Genomic DNA, 22,602 nt, shown 5'->3' with positions numbered 1-22,602 from the left:
TTTGAGATTTTGAATTAATTCAATCTCCAAACATAAGGAAAAAACTTGGATGGGAAAAAGTTGGGAACTGGGTACAAATCCACATGGATTTTAAAGAAAATATTCAACAAACCACTGAAGAGCAAAAATTCAGGGCCAGATTCCAGCTGATATAAACTTGCATAGCTCCACTGGTTTCACACTGACTGAGCATCTGGCCCGCAGAATTGAAAATATATAAAGGGAAACATTTCTCACTCAAACAGTTTGTTTGCAATTTGCACATTTGAAACCATAATGATGCTATTTGTGATTAATAAACATGTCAAATTAAACTGTTTTAATGAAGGAGAATCAACTATTCTCTGTTTTCATTAAGCGTATTTAAATGAAGAATGATATTTTTGTTAGTTTTGTTTTTGCTGTGCATGGACAATTAAGGTAACAGTCAACTGTGGATGACTGCATTTTTGATTTTCAAATGGTAAATGTTTATAAATCTATTACAGAAAAAGCACAATTCTACAGGACAATGTATATTCTCAGAAGCATGTAGGTCATTTTAGCTAAAGATACAAGAAATGATTTTGGCAAAGCAAGAATACATTATGGTAGCCAGAATGCACTGATGAACCACTTTCTCAGTAGAAATTTTTTAGGTTTGGTAGATGTATACAGATATTAAATGTATTCCCTTCAATTCAATTACTTGCCAGCTATAATGATATTGGTGAGTCGTTAGACTCTAGTTATGAAATCTAATGAGTCTTGTTAAAGTTAAGAATACTGCTGATATCTTTGGCTCTCTGTCCGAGGGCTATTTAAGATTAGCACAAAACAACATTAGCTTACCATAAAATGGTGTTACATAATCCATTTACTTGCTTGCTAAATTCCACAAATCAGTATATTTCAAGTTCATAAAAAGACAACAATATACTTACCATACTTCCTGATTTTGGTACATCCCGAAATCTGTCCAGAGTCTGAAATTTTTGATTTAATTCTTGAAACAATTCCATGTGCCTCTTCCTTGTATGCATGACCTTCTGTGAAATGGAACATAATTGGCTATAGTTGTAATTGAATCTGACCATTTTTTTTTAAAAGAACCATTATTTTCCCCAACATAATAAAGTAAATTGAATTTGGCAGGATCATCTTTTCTTGATAGTCTCTGTAAATGGAAATGAATTGCACTGAGCCTCCTATCTTCTGTTTAGAATGCACTTCCTGTATAAAAAGTGTTGCTCTTACCCTTCCATCTATTGAATTGGTGAAATCAGGAGATGTTTTTTTGGTGCTAGTCAGATATATTAAGACTGTGACAGCAGCCTCTGTGCAAGATCTTCCTGTCACAAGTTTGAACTGTTTTCTAGGTGTGCATTCAGCATAGAATAAATTAATATCTTAATTTCAACATGAAAGAAACACTCAACCCTGAATGCATGTGAGTATGAGTTGCTAATGTTTGCCACCACCTCTGAGTCATGGCTATGGTCCCAAACTCTATGTCCCATTCTCTGCGGGTACAAAAGTAGCACAACTCCACTGTCCTCAGTGCAGGAACACCAATTTGCACCAGTAGAGAGTAGCCATGGAGATATGGTATTCATGGAGGCAGAATTGCTGGAGAAAGAATGCTACTCATGTTCAGTAGGCAATTCTCCAAAAAATAGTAAACTCTTTAATTTTAGTTCTACAAAGTGTTAAGAGAGGTCGTTGAAAGTTTTGTGCTAGCAAAATTAAGTTTTCTTTTAAAAGGAGTTTTTGTGTTAAAAAAGTGGAAAAGACTAATTTTTGCATATTAGGAATTGTACATGCCAAATGGTGATACCCCCTTATGAGGGAGAAGGAGCGCACATGTACACCTTGTGCCTCCAGTCTTTTATGTGACCCATACAAGTACCTTTCACAATAGTAGTCTCTACACTAGGAGGAAACTTCTCTAATATTCTTATCTCCATGTGTGATTTTTCTACTCTCACTCACAATGGATAACCAAATTAAGCACAATAATACTCAATGGAATAATCCTTTAGATGTGTTTTAATTTTTTAATTTTGTGTTTTCATGTAGTGTTGGTTCCTGTCTTGTTAGCCATGCATTTTTACCAATGCTACGTAACAACTGTATTATCTGTAACACAGCTACTCTGTAACTTAAACATTTGTTTGATGACAGCTCAAGGAGCCATCTGAGTCCTGAAAACTGGCAACATAATCCACAACAGGGATATGAGATATCACAAGCAATTAGAGAAAATTTTGCAAGATTCAGTGAGAAACATGTTGCAAAACATTATTTACCTAGAGATAGCTGACCTAAAGGGGTTCTCATTTAAGAGACTTGCTGGTGATTTTTGAAGACATGACTGCTATGGTAGACAAGGCAGCAGGTTCCAAACATGCAGAATTTCAAAAGGCAAGGTTCCAGTATAAAGATTTTTTTATTGGCTAAAATAAGAAATCATAGTATAGGTAGTAAAACAAATTTTGCAGATTAAAAAACTGGCATTAAACTGGGAAATAGCATATGGTTGTGAAACAAATGATGCCAGCTGAAAACTTTATAATAGTGGAAAGGAAATGAAATGTACTCAGTCCTACCTATCTGATATTTGTCTAAATGTTTGTCTGAAGTATTTGTTAAATAGCAAATATGAATAAAACAAATGTGTTGCTTTACTGTATTACTCATGAAAAAAGCAGGTGGGTGAGGAAATTAATCATTTTCTGTGGAAATCTGGCAGGTAAATACTTTAACAATGTTTTCTGGAAGACAAATAAATACTACCCACATAGCTGAAAACTAGGGGTGTTTTCTGTTTTGTAATTTATTGCTACCCTTTTTTATTCCCTTCTAGGTGATTTTTTATACTTTTAAGTGTGTAAAGGGTAATTTACACTGTAAGCATTAAATAAATAAACTTGCCTCCATATTGGAAGAGAAGGTTAAAGCATGAGAAACCCAAGAATCTAACCTGTGTTGTATCAGAAAAATGAAGACTTTCTGGATAATGGTTGGTATTGCAGCCACAGCATTCCAAAGAATCAGAGATGGAAGTTGATTGCAGACACAAAAATTGGCAGCATGTGACCCCCAGAAGAAAGAGAAGAACTCATCTTCACCCCATGAAAACAGAGGTAAGAAACCATTTTCAGGCTCTTTGCACAGGTACTACAGCAGAGAATGGTTTGGAAGAGTTACATGAAGGAAGGGATCAAAAGAAGACCACATTGAACAAAAGGCCTGGGATGCTTTGTCTTCCACAACCACCACTCCCAAGAGGAGGAGACAAATGGGGGTGGTCAGATGGATGACTCGTAAGGGGGTTGGACTCCTAAGGGGAACAGAAGCGGCGAGGAGTCCTGTGGCACCTTATAGACTAACTGAAGTGCTGGAGCATAAGCTTTCATGGGCAAAGACCCACCTCATCAGATGCAGATTCAGACTAACATGGCTACCCCTCTGATAAGGGGAACAGAGTCATCCATCTGCCATCCAGACTGGGAAACTTGAGAACTGTGTTGGTTGCCTGGAGCTGCATTTCAGGATGTGATAGAGTGTCTGGGGAAAATGATTCATCTATCGGACCACTACCCCTTCCTACTTTTTAATATTGGCACCAATGATACTGCTAAGAATGACCTTGAGCAGGTCACTGCAGACTAAGTTGCTCTGGGAAGAAGGATAAATGAGTTTGAGGCACAAGTTGTGTTTTTCTCCATTCTCTCTGTTGAATGAAAAGGCCCAGGTAGGGATCTTTGAATTGTGGAGGTAAATGCTTGGTTGTGTAGGTGGTGTCGGAAAAAGGGTTTGATCATGAGATGTTGTTCCAGCAAGGATGGCTAAGAAGAGATGGGATCTACCTAAGAAAGAAAGGGAAGAGTATGTTTGTAGGCAGACTTCCTAACCTACCGAGGAAGGTTTTAAAGTAAGTTTTTTGGGGGAAAGTGATATAAGCCCAGACCTGAGTGGGGAACTGGGATACTGGGAGGAAACACAAGGGGTGTGCAACATGATTCATATTGAGAAAGTAGGGCAACTGGATCTTACGTGCTTGTACATGAATGCAAGAAGCCTGGGAAACAAATAGGAAGATTTGAAAGTCTTATCACAGAAAAGGAAATACATGATTGGATATTTGGTGGCATAACTCACATAACTGGAGCACTGTCATGGATGAGTGAAAAGTGTTCGGGAAGAACAAGCTGGGGAGAAAACATATGAAAGAGAACAGTATGATTGCTCAGAGCACCAGCATGAAAAGCTAGAGAAAAGCCTGTTGAGATATTTCGGGTTAAGATTAGAAGTGAGAGCAACAAGGGTGATAGTGAGGAGGGCATCTGATACTGACCACCAGACCAGGAGGATGAGGTAGACAAGGCCTTCTTTAGACTACTAACAGAAGTTTCCAGATCCACAGGCCCTGGTTCTCACAGGGGACTTCAATTACTTTGACATCAGGTAGGAAAGCAAATACAGCAGTGCACAGACAATCCAGGAAGGTTTTGGAGAGTGTTTGGGGCAGCTTCTTGGTGGAAGTGTTGGAGGAACCAACTAAGGGTAACATTCCTCTGGCCTGTTGCTCAAAAACAGGGAAGAATTGGTAGTGGAAATAAAATAGGTGGCAACTTGGACAGCAGTGACCATGAGATGGTTAAATTCAGGATCCTACAAAAGGAAGAAAGGAGAGCAGCACAATATGGACACAGGACTTCAGAAAAGCAGACTTTGACTTCCTTAAGAACTGATGGGCAGGATCTTCTGGAAAGCTAATATTATAGGGAAAGGAGTCTAGGAGAGCTGGCTGAATTTTAAAGAAACCTTGTTGAGGCAACAGGAATAAACCATTCCAATGTGCAGAAAGAATACCAAATATGGCAGGAGAACAGCTTGGCTTAACAGAGGAATTGTCAATGAGCTTAAACACAAAAAGGAAACTTATAATTAGTGGAAACTTGGACTTATGACTAGGGAGGTGTATAAAAACATAGTTTGACCATGCAGGGGTGTAGTCAGGAAGGCCAAAGCATAACTGGAGTTGCAGCTAGCAAGGGATGTGAAGAATAATCTGAAGGGTTCCTATAGCTATGTTAGCAGAAGAAGGTAATCAGGGAAAGTGTGGGACCCTTACTGAACGGGGTAGAGAACCCAGTAACAGACGATGTAGAAAAAGCTGAAGTACTCAAGGTTTTTTTTTCCTTTGGCCTTCACTGACAAGATCAGCACTCAGGCAGACTGCTGCACTGTGCAGCTTAGTATGGGGGAAAACTTGAGCAACTCACAGTAGTGAAACAACAGGTTAAGAATTATTCTGGAATGCTGGACATACACAAGTCCATGGGGCCAGATCTAATGCATCTGAGGATGCTGAGAGTTGACTGATGTGATTGCAGAGCCATTGGTCGTTATCTTTGAAAACCCATGGTGGCCAGAGGATATCTCAGATGATTGGGAAAAGACAAATAGTGCCCATCTTTTAAAAAGAGAAGAGTCTGTCAGCCTCACCTCAGTCCCTGGAAAAATCATGGAGCAGGTCCTCAAAGGTATCCATTTCAAAACACGTAGGCTGCGTCTAGACTGGCAAGTTTTTCCGCAAAAGCAAGTGCTTTTGTGGAAAAACTTGCCACCTGTCTACACTGGCCGCTTGAATTTGCGCAAGAACACTGACGATCTAATGCTAGATTGTCAGTGTTCTTGCGGAAATACTATGCTGCTCCCGTTCGGGAAAAAGCCCTCTTGCGCAAATGTATTTGCGCAAGAGGGCCCATGTAGACAGCTAAAATAAGGGATTGTTGATTCCTATGTTCCACCTAGCAGTTCTTCCTGCTGTCACACAGTAGCTCCATTAAACTCATCATTTAGACTACTGTACAAATAACTTTCTCAGTTACTGCACAGTCCATTGCAAGATGCAGTATTATTGTGACATGTGCCACTTCCATTTACGTTAAATGATAATAAAATCATGATCTTCTACTTAAAAAATTCATCCCCGTGTCTGTGTTTCATTCTCTTGTGTGTCCTCAGCAGTGAAAGAACCTTTCTCTCCACGGCACATCTATTATAAAGCTCGGGGAGGGGAAAGGGGTGAAAGCAATTCCAATGTAATCTCTGTGACCTGCATTTTTTTTTGACACAATTAGAATTAATTTTATTTGAACTGACAACCATACACTGATACTAAAATCTGAGTACAGGGGAAACTCGGAAAAAGTTTTAGGGGAAAGTTGGATATATGGCTAAACCGTGCCACACACCTAGGGGCACCACAGACTAGAAACGCTAAAGGGTTTTTTTTTAACCAACAACATTTTAAAATGTCAAAATATATCTAGATCCTAATGAATGTCCTTTATAAAGCAATATTCTACTGGTTTGCAATGGAAACAAGTGTGATCTGTGACAGCAGCCAGAACGCAGACCAAATGCATAACTGGCTCTGTGTGACTTTATTTCTAAATATAATACAAACACACCAGTCTCTACGGGCTGCATTCTGCCCTTGGTTCATAAATTTTCATATTGGAGGTTATGTATAGAAGGTGAGAGATTCAGTGGGAACCCTGAAGAGAAATTCTGACTGAGCCAGTGATAGTTGCAGAAAAGGACTGGGGAATGGGATGATACTATAGGGGTAAAAGCATCACCCTTGGCAAAAGGTCTGGATTTGCAAGAGCTGATGAAAGGCCGAGCCACAGAAACTATCGTTTGTTGGCATGCTAAAGAGGGGTAAGCAGTATGTGCCTCAAATGCTGGCCCTTCTCCCTCCGCTGGTACACTAATGTATGGATTAGCCAAACATCTGGTCTCATTTGTTGTATTTGAGCCTGGTCGTGCTCCTATGTGAACCATGGATAAAATAGCCTGTGTAAAGGGTCTTTGGCACATGAAATAATGCTTTTTCCTCTCTGAAGGACTAAAAGAATAAAGTAGGATATTGTTATTATTTGCAGAGTAGTGAGTGATGAGGTTTTGAGATGCAAGGATGCATTAATGTGTCCAAACCCCAGAACTGACCACCACTGTCACCACCACTGACAGTTTGTGATGGAACTCCTTGGTCATACATTAGTGAGAGATACAGAGAACAGCTGTACAGCTACTGTAACTTGCGACTGATCATGCAGGCAGATTTCAGCATTCAAAGAGATGATGAAGTACTTTGTGAAAGCTAACAAAATCTAGCGTGTATTTGGCAGTAATTCTTTCTGGACACCAAATGAAACCCATATGTTTCAGTCAGTGTTAGGTCTCCCATGTAAATAATACATTTAAGAACTATAAACTATTATATAATGCTAACAAGACACAATGGGCCCACTCCTTGAGTCTGACCTGGGTCCATTCAGTGCAGGGCCCAAGTGCAGAGTGTAGCAAAGGTAGTTCACAGCTACCTTTTTGTCCCCTCTGATCCTGGGAACACATTTGGCTCTCAAAACCATTTAGGGCATCCTAGGGCTATTCTAATTAAAGTCAATTGCAGTGGCCTCGGAAAGCCATTCAGGCTGTAGGCATTAGTAGAATGCACCACCATTTTGGCTCACAACCCCAACCTACCTCATCCTTCTGTCTTAGACCTAGGACTGTAAATAGGGTTGGATGGCTTTGCCATGACTATGGGATTTCTCTATCAAGGAGAATCCTCAGCTTTCAGAGTGATGCAAAGCAAAGCTCACAATCTGCTCCAATACTGATAATGAAATCTCAACACAGAGAGAGGATCTCGTTCAGCACTTACACAGTACCTCAACCACTGCCACAATAGCATTGCTGTTGTTGTTATGATTATTTATACTGCAGTACAGAAATCCACAATGGCCTTCATTAGGATTGTTGTCACTTGACAAGAGCAATGTACACACACATAAGATGACATATTTTCCCTACTGATGTATATCCAATGCACATATATCCTACTGTATTTAACAAAACATCTAGGCAATGCAGCAAATGTAAACAAAACACACACAAAAAAAGATAAAAGCATCATACATTCACCATGTGAGTCAATTGAAAATGCATTTTCAAGATAACTGATGCGTGAGAAGACAATGTGCATAGTATTGTCAGTCGTTATCCGGTGTTGGAACATGTTCCCTTGAGTGCTAGGATGGATGTCTTTGTAACTGTTGCCATAGAGAATGCTCTCAGAGAGAGCTGCACTGAATTCCTGACCTTTGAAATAGAATTGTGTGATTCAGTGATCTTTTCATTGCTGTGACTGTATAATTTCTGTTGTGCTGTTTTTATTTAATTTTAGAATTGCTTTTTGCCTCCTCAGATTGTGTTGTTGATGCATATTCTTCTTCCTTTTTTCATGTGGTTATCCTCAAGAATACTAATTGAGGCTCTTTAAATTTTATTCTGTGTATGTGTATCCAGAAAAACATTATAATAGTTTAGTGCTAAATTTAAGAGGTATCTTAAGGGTAAAAAATACTACAGGAATGTTGAAATTATCCCCAAAATAATCATTAGAAATCGATGAAATTCAGAGTTACTATTAAACATCAAAGAACTTCAAACTTGCTAATGAATGCACAATTAAGGCACTCAGACAATCTTAACTCTGTCAAATAGTGATACCACGAAATAACAATACAATTGTGATTTTTGTGTGTTGTGGTCCAAAATTAAATCAAACTGATTTATAAAGAGAGAGGTTTTTGTGTCTTTCATATTTCCCCCCTCATGATATCATGCCATCCAAGATATGCATTACTAGAAAAATCCACCACCAGGGTTTTCTATATAAACATAGACAATTATTTTTTAAGTAACAATCAATATGTGTATCTCAGTAGATATTAAAATTGGGTTCTAAGTACGTAACATTCTATGCGAACAGTGTGAGAAACATGTCATGAATGATATAAAATTATTAATATGCATGAACATGGTAGCTTATATAAAAACAAAAATCCATAAATCATTAATATTTGGTGGAATTATAGACTTTTACTACACAGAGTAGTCATTTAGAGCAGCCATACAAATAAATAGGAAGTTAAACAACTTCACCAAAATGTTTGTGCCCATGAAAACCTTCATTAACAAAACAATTCGAGCCCACATTTCCACCAACAACTACAGATTTGTGTGTCTCACATTTTAGGTATCCAACCTGAGATGCCTAAGGGGCTTGATTTCAGAGTGCAGTTGCTCAGCATCTTTGAAAAGTCAGGCCCCTTTAAGGCATTTCAATGTAAGTACCCAAACTCACTAATTGGTTTTGAAAATGAACATCCCAGAAGCGTCCTAAAGAAACTGGAGATTGGACTGAATATAGAGAATTTGTGGAAGGAGGCAGACTTACTGTGACAAAACCACTTATCAATCAAAAGAGACAAACTTTTTCCAATAGACAATCAGCATCTATGAGCACCAGGCAAATGAACAGATGAATAGAAAGGGAAAAAATGCATGCAATTGAAATGGAGGAGAACTTAGAGCAGAAGCCAAGATGGTTCTTTTATACCATGTGGTGGTTAGACGTTAGAACATTTTACAAGTAATTTTCAGCAAAGTAGGTTTAGTGAAACTCCCATCATATATTATACAACATCCATTTAAACCCTCAGAGTCATATCTACTATATCAGGTGACTTAAACTAAAATTTCTTATTAACTTTATATGAATATAGTTTTAATAAACAGGAATAGTTTAAACTTACTTCAAAGTCAAGGTCCGAATAACGTGATTTTCTTCTCTATTAAGCATCAGAAAAGGAAAGAAAAGAATAGGTGCATTAACATGGGGTCTCGTCATACAATCATAGTCATTAGTTTAAATAACATTCCTGTTTCCTTTTGATTATTTATATTAAAGATTTCTTAAGGAAACTGTACCTTTTTGTTTTAACAATTAAAGCTTAATCTGTGATCTCATGCCCAGTTTGTTAGAAATGAGCTAGTTTTTCCTATGGAATAAGACAAAATTGCATTTCACACTGAGTTTTGCAGACAGGTCCCTCATTCAATAAGATTTGTCGCTGGACACCATGATCTCAATGAGGATCCTATCTCTTTGGGATCATATAGACATCCAAAATGTGGTTCTTTTCTCACACTAGACTGATTCCAATGTTTGTTATTCCAGATTTACACTGAGGGGGCAGGGAGTGACAGTGAAATCAAGCCATTGGCAACTATATCCTCTATACAGGCTTCAGCTTGTTTGCAATGATATCTTCATTTGGAGAGAACAACGTTGAATTAGTTTCACATTTATGACAAAAATTAATCCAGGAATCTTCATGGAAAAGAAACTATTCTTCAATTGTGATAAATTTATAAATAAAACAAAATGTTATTTTCTACAAAACGCAACTCAGAATGCTTTATAGAATTTTTAAAACAGACAGCATTAAAGGGAAAGAGTAAATAACAGCAGAAGAGAAGGAAGTTTCAGCATGTAGAAATGGGATAAAATATCCAGGGCTGATGAGAAAAAGGGATACAGACAGAGCAGTAGCCAGCAGGAGTAGCTTAGGGGAAGGCTGTTGCTCCAAGGACGGGGACATTATCTGTACTGAAAGAGAAGAGGCCAGTGCGGGGAACGAGGGTGAAAGAAAGAATGCCTGATTCTATTGCTTGGATAATGATTGAAACTTGTGACTATGAAGAACATCTATTCATAGAAATAAAACATATCAACACAATAAACCTTATTTCAACTTTCCACCATTATGTAATCGACGCCCAAGCACTTATGTTAGTTAGGATGTGTCTGAGGGAGCATTATGTGCTGGCTTATAAAACAAGCAGAACTTCTCATTCTTCCTGTACATGTTATTGGGTTGTACATCAGGCAAGAACTGTCATTCTGCACCAGACCACCACTGCAAAGCAGAACAGGCTCTGATTAAAGGGCTGTGGCCTCATGATGGCTAATGGGAGTAATTTGTGTTCTTCCAGGTAGGGAATTTCTCAGCATTTGGTATAAATCAAATTTCCCATGGCTTACTCATTCTCCTCCTGAAATGCTTTCCTACTTTTCCCAATTTTATGCACTTTCATGGTTGTGGAGTATAGGAAGTGTAACATAGCTACAGAGACTATGCAAAATGAAGAATTTACTTTCTTCAGGTGAGGCAAGTTCCAAAGTCCTCTGAAGCTGACATAAAGATGCCCATTGACTTCCATGGAATCTAGATCAGGACCCTCCTTAGCCAGCTTGACCACTTACTGCACAGTTTGGTCCCTAATCACCCAGGCTAGGTCTACACTACAGCTTTTTCTGATTATATTTTCTGAAGAGGCTTTTCCAAAATTTGGCCCATCTACACTGGGCCGAATTTTGGAAAATCCCCCTCTTTTGGAAGATCCCTTCTTCCTCATGAAATGAGGAAGACAGGGCTTCCAAAAGAGAGTGTTTGCACTTCCTCAAAAAAAAAAAACCAACCCGTGTAAGATCAAAATGCATTCTCTGGATGCGGCGGAGTTTTTCTGGGATACCTCTAGTATCCCGGAAAACTCCTGCCGTCTAGCTGTACCCCTGGATAAGCAACGGTGTGTTTTGTAATAAGGCCCTGAAGTAGGTCAGCTGGAAGAAATTCACTGAATTCTAAAAACACAGAGGGCAATTCTGAATTGACTGGCATGTGAGTGGAGATGAGTGAGGATAGAGATGATGTGGATGCACTTCTTTCTAATAAAGCTGGCCAAGAAATTGTGTACAATTATCAAACATTATTTTTTGAAATTTTGCATTGAAATATTTTGTGATTTTTTTTTTTGCAATACAAACCTATATACTTTCAGTTAAAAATGAATTTTTCAAGTTGCTGAAGGGTTTTTTTTTCGCTTCTGTTTTTGGGGGTTTTTTTTAGATGAAAATAGAATTTTTTCTCCAAACATTTGGATTTAGTTAAAAACTATATTGGTGAAAATTTTTGACCACCTGCAAATGACTGATTTTGTAAATATGCAAAGGAGGTTACTGGTACAATATTCTGAATATGCTTAGATCTGAAGAGCTAGAAATCAGTCCATGAGCTTAAAAAATGTAAAATGTTGATAAGCCTCTCAATAGCTGTCTGGAAAAGTTCAGCTTTATTGCTCATGTTAACCATTTTATGTGAAGATTAATTGAAAAAAAAATGTCACATATAACAAAACAAAACAACAACAAAAAACTAACACCTCAAAACAGTAGTGGTAAAAAGAAGAAAATGAAGAGAGAAACTATAACATTCTACAATGAACTAGTACCTGAAGAGATTTATATCCCCCCACAACACAAAAAGAACTTTCAGTGACTTCTGCACACTCAAAATATTTAGTACACTATTAAGTTTGGCTGTGTGGTCACAAAAGAAAAAAGGCTAATTTCCAAGGTAAATTTTAGAGTAGTTATCCCTAAAAAAGGTTAGTTGTAAGACACAGTTCACTAATAAACCTGGTTTTACTGAATTGCCTGAATGAAAATGCTAAATCAAATGTGGTTTAGAAATCTGATTTGCAAGAAATCATGATTTAGAAAAATGGACTTTTTAACACCAATTTTGTCTGTAAGTCTGTTCATAGGCAGCACAGGTATTCTGGCATTACCTGTAATCTGAGATGGGTGTATAGGTTTAACTCTGTGTTCACTTTAAACATGAGCAAAACATTGCACTATACTTTACTGCAATATGATTGGCTAGATGTCACAGTTGCAAATTTGCTTTTTCATCACATCTCCTTGGCACTGTGACTCAGTAGGCTATTATGGGTGCATATCAAATAAAATTCTTCCGGAGACCAACCAGAATGAGGACATTTATTTTTAACTGTACATTCAATAATATTAGTTTTGTGCTTTTACTTTATGTTTTTTAGGGCTGCATACAGTGTTCAGTCAAAGACTACTCCCCTGAAGGCATGATCTGCTGTCATAGGTCAGAGCAGGAATAGTGTTGTGCTTTGAGTTGAAATTCACTGGATTTCTGTCTATCACATCAGTAGGTACAGGGTTAGGTCCTATCAGCTGGCACTCTAATGTTTTTTGGTGCTGGCAAATACGTTTAAGGATCTGATCCAGTTTACACTGGATTGATCAGGAATCTTTACACTGACTCAGGAATTTGGACCATTCCCTAATATTCTATCTCAGAAGCTTTTATTTCTGGATGTTTCTATTCCCAATTTCATGTTCTCCTTGTTCTGTCATCTGTACCACTGAGAAAAGACTCTCCCCATCCTCTGTGGAACTGCCTCCCCTTCAGGTAGTTGAAGGCTGCTATCAAATACCCCCCTCACTCTTCTCTTCTGTAGACTAAATAAGTCCAAATCCCTCAGCCTCTCCCCATAGATCAGGTACTCCAAACCCCTAATCATTTTTGTTATCCTCCACTGGATGTTTTCCAATGAATATTGGAGGAATATACTGAAGAAAATATTCCTGTATTGTCAGGTCTTTTACATCTCTAATTTCTATAACTATCTGACTTGACAGATAAAACCCTCAACACAGGACAAAGAACTTATATTTAAACCAAAGTAAAAATCTGTGGAAAGGAAATTAGCAGAAGCAATTCATTTTAAATCAGTTGTGTATTTTGTTCTAACTGTGCATAGTGTCTCTGAATAATTGCAGAACAACTTGAACTCTATTCACTGGTGAACAAAATAGAACAGTGCTGAAAGATAATTTCTATACACTAATATATATTACTCTGCTGGCACCAGGAAGGAGCTGCTCCCACTAAATAACTAATATAATCCTTTTCCATCTGTGTAAAAGGATGAATTCCTGGTTTGCTCCTTATTCTATTCTCCATTATACTGCAATCTGATTAAATACATAAACTCCTGAAGATATATTATGCAGAGCAAAGTATAATTGAAACCAGAGATATAATAGTGAAGGCTATATCCATGTTTCCATTAATATAAATCCTTGTTATCAGCAGTTTATAATTCACTCTGAGATTAAACTTGACATATAACATTTTAGCCCAAGGGAGGATTCTTTCCCCTCTACAAAATTAAAGAAAAATCTCTTTTGGCATTTTGGAAATATAAAAGTGCAGCATGAGTAGAAGCTTTGTTTTTTTTTTTAAGATGCCCATTTTTGTTCAGGTAAGTGAAAAAAACCAACTTAGCTTCTTAATACAAGGTTGTATGGGCTATTAGTCTTTAATATAGGTGAGTCATGAGGCAGTAGGTTTGTGTAAAAAAACTGCATAACCACATTAAGCGTGGGAATTTTTGAGTGCTGAAAGTCTCCTAGCAATTTTAGCACATAACACACATGCAACACCCACAAGGCCACAGTTCACAGCTATTTTGAACTACTGGGCATAAGGCTCCTTTTTATAACAGCTCCTACATACACATTTACTCAATAGACAATAAATGCTTGTTTTGGAGCTGCTATGCTCTTTTAGGGTAAGGTGCAGGCATTTCTTAATTTAGTAAATTACCAAATATATATATTTTTCTTAAATATTACATGCAGCTAAAATGGGTACATGTAATATACTGTCGCAAATACTTGTTATTCTGCAGGGTATTGAGTAGAATTTCAGTTCAATATACCTTCAATTACTGCCCTCGCATTGCCTGGTTTAACCCTCTCCTTTATAAAGGTCATATAAAATGATGTAGTAGCAGTTTTGGAACTGAAAGAACTCAAGACCCACCCAAGAAATGAAATAAAGCGTGAGCTACAATGGGCTTGGGCTTTCATTAAGATTGAGAGTCACAGAACTGGCAAATGGCATTGCTTGGGCAGATGATTGAGAATGGAATGAGGAAAGAAAACAAAATCTATGTAAGGGGAATCCTAAAAAACGGATGGAATCTGGGTGTTTTTAAAAGCAGAAACTCCCATGGTGCTCATTTCTCTCTAATATCAATTTTAGCATCAGTTCTCATGTCAAAAGACCTTGAGGCTACCTTAGTTCTCCTAAATTGCTGGATGACTGAGTCTTTGTTTGATGGGAAATAAGGTTTTGGTGCTGTATTTCTGCTCTCTCTCGCCCCTCTGGGCTACCATCCACGTTCTTAACCTTATTCTTTAATTTTGTTTTAATATTTGTTTCTGCCCCTTTAATTTTAAGCCTCTCTTGAACTTCCCTCTCTTTTTCTGATGTCTCTGACTTTGCCTTTTCTCTCTTTCCTCTTCTGCCTTTCCATTAATTACCCCCTTTCTTTTTGTTGTTAACTCGTTCACTATCTTTTCCTTTTTCTTATATTTCCCCACATCAGATCTTTGACTAAGGCGGTCTGTCAGGAGCTACCCTTTGGGATACATTAATATCTCTTATTAATGAGTCAGAAGTTATTTTAGTGTTACAGCTAAGTGCCTCCCACTTATGACAGTGTGCCTGTCTCAATAGAAATCTCAGATTGGAAACTGGGACTTGAAAAATGCTGTGGAATGAAAGATTAGAAACTGAACTTCTGTCATTTATATGGACCAAGTAACCCCATTAGGTCTTCTTGTTTAGAAGAGAATATTGAAAACCAAATGTTGCAGACAAGGAAGAAACTGTTGTATTCTCTTTTCAATATACTCTTTTAAATTAGAGTGGCTCCATTTCTTTGATTGTTTATCCTATTGTCATCTTCCTGGCTACCACAGCAAATTCTTCTGGCCCTTTTAATGCAATCTCCTAATTCACTTTAGTTCACCTTTCGTTGTTGGTTTTTTTTAAAACATCACTTACTCTCCTTCATTTCTTTCCTTTGTTTACAACTTTGTTTTGTCTTCTTATTCTAAATATCCCTTTCCACTTTTCATTTGAAACAAATCAAGAACAATGTTTCTTTTCTTCTCCATATTCCCCTAAAACAACCAACCACTCTTGCTCGCTGGTACCTGTCCTCCCTGCATTTGGAGGAAGAAAGTGCTCTGCTTCATGCACAGATATACTTCTTTCTCTGCATTTAGACTTTCAGCCCTCTCCCTCTCCCTTTTGTAGAAGTAAATGGGAATGAACTGCCTCACTTCAAAGTAATTTAGTTTTAATGAGCACAGCACTTGGAGTGTGCACTTTCAAAACAAAAACCATTCCAAAAGAGGGCACTCACAGTGCTTTCTTCATTAAAACTAAAACACTTTGAACTGAAGAAGCACATTGAAAGCCACTTTGATGCCAAGATAGTACAGCAAACTGTACTCCATGCATATGAAGAAGGTGCAGGAGATTAGCCAGATGTTAAAATTATTCCCTGTAAGAACCACCATGCTGTAATAATATGCATGTGTGTGTCTATAATCACAACAATACTGCATGGAGAGTACAGAATAACACCTCATGAGACTGCACCTTGGTAATGTGCAAACTCATACATGTATTTGTGTGCCTGGGTAATATTTGTACATAAACATAGCGTCTTCAAAGAACTATCCAACTAGAGAAGCAGATCTTCTCAATACAATAAAGCATTTTATTATTTTTCATAAAACATTGTTTCTTAAGAAAAAATTACTACCAAACAAAAACCAGAATTAAATCTTACACACACAGAGGAAAAAGTGAGAAAATTCTATCATGCCTGAATATTGCAGCTATCTCCCAAAACTGTCATCGCACATCATGAAATGCCCAGGCATGAGCAAGTATACTAACGATTTTGCATCTCAGCCTTAATTTGACTGATTTATGATACAGATCTTGTAACCTTAATAAATAGAATCATAGAACTGGAAGGGACCTTGAGAGGTTATTGAGTCCAGTCCCCTAACCTCACAGCAGGATCAAGTACTATCCCTGACAGATTTGCTTCAGATCCCTAAGGGTGTGTCTAGACTATAGAGTTTTGTCGACAAAAGTGGACGTTTGTCGACAAAACTATACCTGCGTCTACACTACCGCTGAGTTCTGTTGACATAACGTCGACAGAACTCAGCAGTTTTGTCGACACTGGTAAACCTCATTTTACGAAGCATAATGCCTTTTGTTGACAGAGTTCTGTCAACAGAAGGTGTTATTGCATCTAGGATTGTGTCTAGACTACAGGGTTTTGTCGACAAAGCAGCTTGCTTTGTCAACAGAACTGGATGTAGTCTAGATGCTCTTTGTCGACAGAAGCTTTGTCGACAGTATCTGTTGACAAAACTTCTGTCGACAAAAGCCTGTAGTCTAGACGTACCCTAAATGGCCTCCTCAAGAATTGAATGCATAACCCTGGGTTTAGCAGGCCAATGCTCAAACCACTGAGCTATCCTTCCCCTCCATGAAAAAGTAGCTACACCTTGGCTTACCTGCCAAGCCCAAAATTAAACTTCTTTTAATTTTTTTTAATTAATCTGAGTTTCTCAGGTAAGAGTTTGTGGATAATACAAACATAACACAAGGAGTAAGAGAAATATTTTGTTTTCAAAGTTGTTGATGAGAAAAAGAAAATTCTGATTTCTAGCCCAAATTCTCTAGTTAACATACCCATTAAAAGCGACGAGGAGTCCTGTGGCACCTTATAGACTAACTGAAGTGTAGGAGCATAAGCTTTCGTGGGCAAAGACCCACTTCGTCAGATGCATGTAGTGGAAATTTCCAGAGGCAGGAATAAATATGCAGGCCAGGATCAGGCTGGAGATGACCAGGTGGATCCAATCAAGGAGGATGAGGCCCACTTCTAGCAGCTGATCTGGAGGTGTGAATTGCAAGAGAATAGAAGCTGCTTTTGTAGTTAGCAAGCCATTCACAGTCTTTGTTTAATCCAGAGTTGATTGTGTCAAACTTAAAGATGAACTGTAGCTCAGCAGTTTCTCTTTGAAGTCTGGTCCTGAAGTTTTTTTGCTGCAGGATGGCTACTTTTAGATCTGCAATTGTGTGTCCAGGAAGACTGAAGTGTTCCCCTACAGGTTTTTGTATGTTGCCATTCCTAATATCAGATTTGTGTCCATTGATTCTTTTACGTAGGGACTGTCCTGTTTGGCCGATGTATATAGCAGTGGGGCATTGTTGGCACATGATGGCATATATTACGTTGGTGGATGTGCAGGAGAATGTACCAGTGACAGTATGGCTGATCTGGTTAGGTCCTGTGATGGTGTTGCTGGTGTATATATGTGGGCAGAGTTGGCACCGAGGTTTGTTGCAAGGATTGGTTCCTGAGTTCGAGTTATTATGGTGCGGTGTGTAGTTGCTGGTGAGAATATGCTTCAGGTTGGCGGGTTGTCTGTGGGCAAGGACCGGCCTACCTCCCAAGGCCTGTGAGAACGAGGGATCATTGTCCAGGATGGGCTGAAGATCACTAATAATCTTCCTGGACACACAATTGCAGATCTAAAAGTAGCCATCCTGCAGCAAAAAAACTTCAGGACCAGACTTCAAAGAGAAACTGCTGAGCTACAGTTCATCTTTAAGTTTGACACAATCAACTCTGGATTAAACAAAGACTGTGAATGGCTTGCTAACTACAAAAGCAGCTTCTATTCTCTTGCAATTCACACCTCCAGATCAGCTGCTAGAAGTGGGCCTCATCCTCCTTGATTGGATCCACCTGGTCATCTCCAGCCTGATCCTGGCCTGCATATTTATTCCTGCCTCTGGAAATTTCCACTACATGCATCTGACGAAGTGGGTCTTTGCCCACGAAAGCTTATGCTCCTACACTTCAGTTAGTCTATAAGGTGCCACAGGACTCCTCGTCGCTTTTGCAGATTCAGACTAACACGGCTACCCCTCTGATACTTTATGCCCATTAAAAACTCCTACTGACCTTACCAGTCTCTTTGCATAAGTGAAGACTTGGTAAGAAGTGAACTACAGGTTGGACCTCCCTGGTCCTGCACCATTGGGACCTGAGTGGTCCTGAACCAGGGAGTTTGCCAGACATGGGGAGGTCAATGCTTCTCTGGCTGCCCCACTCCCAGATTCTCAAGGTTGGGGCTCCCACTTGCTGCTGCCAGGGGTTCCCCAGGTTCCCCTGATGGGGCCACCCGGATGCTGCAAGCCTTGTGCAGATGCCAATGCCCTGCTACTACTGGGGATACCCCAGGGCTCCCCAGCCAAGGCTCACCTGCGGCCGCTTGGCCCCATTACCACTGGGGTTCTCTGGTCAGGGTCACCCCAGCCCCACTGCCACTGGGAATTCCAGGGGTTGCCCAGCTGGGGCTCCCCAGATGCCTGGCCCTGTTGATGCCGGGGGGTTCCACAGCCCCACTGGGCTCCAATAATGCTGAGAAATTCCCTAGCTGGGGATGTCCGGCTGACACTGACCGCACTGCCGGGGCCACTCCTGCTCCTGCTGGGGGTTCCTCAGGACTGCCTGGCCATTTCCTGGCCCTGCTGCTGTAAGGGATTTCCCAGCCAGGGCAGGGGTTCCATATTCGCTGCCTGGCCCAAGTGACACCAGGGGTTCCCTGGCTGGAGCAGGGGCACGCTGTTCATCACCTGGTCCTGCTGATGCCAGGGATTATCCAATGGGGGCAGGGCTCCTCCCCCACTCCCTCTACCCCACTGATGCTGGGGGTTCCCCTGCTGGGCTGGGGTTCTCTGGCTGCCAGTGCTCCCAGCCACTGCAAGCCCAGCCAAGAGTGCCCAGTCCTGAATTCTTCCAGCTGGCTCCCATTCTCCACCTCTGGGGCTCTTTGGTCGAGCAACATCTGTGGACCTGCTGGACCATGGATGTTGCTGGACCAGAGAGTCCTGGATTTGGGAGGGTCAACCTGTGTTTGATCCTTAGGTGTTAAATAAGCAAGCAAATGGTTTTCATATACAATTATCTATCATGTTTATATCCCGGAGACAGATTCCATTAAGGATTTCCAAAACAATTTCATAGCCAGAATGACATCTGAGATCTGTGCAAGAAATGCATCTACATCTGCTGCACGTGCAAATTCTACATATGTCAGCACAAACAGGCACCTGTCTATGCAAATTACAGCACTGCATGGACTACTATTTAGAAGAGTTACTCTGATTTATACCAGTGTAGAATCAAGCCCATTGTCCTTAATTGCTGGTAAAGAATTATGAACATTTAATGAGGTAAATAAGTAATGAATAATGTACATTGTTTGAGGATGCAATTAAGGTCAGTGATTAAAAATGTTATCCTGTAAGAATGGGTTTTACTTTTTCACTGGAACTCAGAGTTATTTAATGGAATTCATCCTGCAGGTCAGGAAATATTTGGCAAAGCAGCTAGACTTTTGAAGTGCCAAGATTGTATCATTCCATCCTGACGTGCTAATTCTTTAGAATTGAAATAAAAATCAAAGTAAACATTTTCAGCATTGTTTTATAGGAATTGAACAAGCAAAGCATGATTCCAAACAGTAATTTAATCGTAATTAAGACATTAGCTGCACCCCTCAAACATAAACATTGGCTGTAGTCAAAGAGCCGTGACTTATTATATAATTAGAACAATAGAACATGTAATTTGCTTAAGCATCACTGACCTCTAAAGAACTCATTGATATTGTGGATCCAGTTTCGCTTCTTGCTAATCCTTGCTCATCCAACTCAGAGGCTATGAAGTTCTTTACTGCTGTGCGAGGCTCGAAAGGCAAATTCTGCATATGTTCCTGGGAGGGAATATGTTGATCTAAATTGATATTGAATTGGTCCATTACAGAAGGATTCATGTTGAATTCTGGATTAACTTTATAGTGCAAAAGCCTTTCATGAGGCAAGGTATCCATGCCCATATTTAATTTGCTGTCATCTTTCAGTGATTGCTGGGTGTTTACTGAACCTCTGGGCATAACAATGTAGTCACTTTCCATCATCCGTTCTTGAGGATTAATGATGTCCATATCTGCACCTCTCAAGTTATCATCAGTGCATAAATACACAGTCCGCCGCAACTCACTGTTTTCTTTTTTTAAACACTGATTGGCCAGCTCACTCATGCTCATAGGCATGTGGAGGCCTCCAGGCTGCTGAATGATGACTTTGGAAATGATGCTTCCAGGCAATGTTGAATAGCTCATTCCTTCAGGGTTTGCTCCCTTTTCTTCTTCATCATCATTTAGTGAAATCCTAGAAAGTGTTCCTGTGATTGTAGCTGCTCTGCATGGTCCAATATCCTTATGTAGAACTGTGAATTACACAACAGGATTCTCATAATACGGAGTTATGTTTGCCACGGTTTGATTTACATGTGTGGTAAATAAAAAAATAAAAAAACATGGTTTTGTTTACCTATGTTCTTTTCACTAGTGTATTTCCTTGTATCTTTTCCATTCCATTTAACAACTTTGTTTTATTTCCATAAACATTAGTTTGAATGGGGTTTTATTTAATCAGTTTCTTAGTATATAACTGATTTGGATCTCTCCCTTAGTCTAGATTATTTATATAAATTAAAAACAGGTCTTTATCCATTTCTGTATACTATTATAGATCTTAGGTAACCTAAGTAGAAGCCTATCATGTGGAATTTGATTAAGGGCTTCCAAACCCCCCAAATACTATAACCTCTGCATGGCTCTTTTCAACTTCTTATAACTTATTGGAAACTTCAAACAAATTGTGTGGCTAGCTCTTTCCATCAATCCATCCTAACAATCTCCTTAAGGCTATGTCTACACAGCAGCGTTATTTCAGAATAACTGACGCTATTCCAAAATAATAGAGCGTGTCTACACTGTAAGCCATTATGGTGAGCTGGAGGACTTCTTACTCTAATTCCTGTAACCCTCATTTCATGAGAAGTAAGGGAAGTCAAAGGAAGAATGTTCTTCCTTTGACTTGCTGCTGTGTAGACAGCGTCAAAAGCCAGTTTAAGCTATTGAGATGTAAGCTACGGAATTGACATAGCTCAAGTTGCGTAGCTTAATTTGACTTTTGCTCTGCTGTGTAGATGTGCCCTAACTGTGTAGAAAATTTGTAGAAAATAAACATGTTTTGTTGAAATTGAAGAGTCCATAGATTATATAAACATGGCTACTAAAATAGCCAGGTTCTGTGGAGGAGTCTCCAGTTAGGAGTATAGAAAAGCCTCATAGTTGTTACTGACCTCAGCTCAGTTTTGTTTGTGAAAGAAAATAATTGGAAAAATAAGAAAGATAAATGTAAAATGCCCAACTGCCAAAATCTTTGACTCTAGACAAGTATAGCCATTTCCTCCATTTAAAGTATTTCTACACCATAGTGCTAGTATGTGCAGCACAACTAAGATTTTGTGAGTTAGACAAGAAGAGGTACATAAATACCCATAAGTGCATTTACTCCTTTTCTTATGTCGTGACACAATGGTGGCTCTAATATTACTGTGTGTATCAGTAAACTGATATATAGTAGTAATCAGCTCACTAAGGCATTAAGTCATTTGTGATTATCTCTATTTTTTCAATAGTTATTTTCTGTAAAGCAAGGAAATGTAGGTGAGAAATTGTGGTATTTCTACTACCCAATAGCATTACTTAGTGGCAATGAAAAAAATTAAAAAGCTCATTTTAGGAAAAGCAAGTGGTTATTAGATTGTTTCTGACCACACATGTCATGCCAGCTCACTTAGTCACCTTTTGCTAAATCTTTCATTATAGTAAATTAAATTTAAATCACTCATGTCTTCAATAAAAGTATCTTTCTTTAAGTGTGTCCTTGATATGACTTTATGTCCTATAAAGCTGATAAAGTGTTCAGCTTCATGGATTAAGTCTGAACTTATCCTTCCATTAGGAAGGTAGAAAGAATTTTTTTTTTAAATTCCATTGCCTTA

At 38.9% G+C, this 22,602-nt stretch overlaps 1 protein-coding gene across 4 annotated transcripts in view; it reads right to left on the bottom strand.

Moving 5' to 3' along the window:
- Window positions 1-22,602, bottom strand: part of ADGRB3 (adhesion G protein-coupled receptor B3) — a 649,111-nt gene that overhangs the window by 5,251 nt on the left and 621,258 nt on the right. For all 4 annotated transcript variants that reach the window (XM_075923698.2, XM_014575580.4, XM_089777101.1 and 1 more), the window contains 3 exons: window positions 20,336-20,976; window positions 9,663-9,698; window positions 924-1,028 (listed from right to left, as the gene is read on the bottom strand). In XM_075923698.2, coding sequence (XP_075779813.2) covers window positions 924-1,028; window positions 9,663-9,698; window positions 20,336-20,976 — 782 coding nt within the window. The remainder of the gene's footprint in view (window positions 1-923; window positions 1,029-9,662; window positions 9,699-20,335; window positions 20,977-22,602) is intronic.

This window comes from Pelodiscus sinensis, chromosome 3 (assembly GCF_052426305.1).
Source record: "Pelodiscus sinensis isolate ZL-2025 chromosome 3, ASM5242630v1, whole genome shotgun sequence".
Taxonomy (NCBI): Eukaryota; Metazoa; Chordata; order Testudines; family Trionychidae; genus Pelodiscus; species Pelodiscus sinensis.
This window is presented reverse-complemented; position numbering and strand designations above follow the sequence as displayed.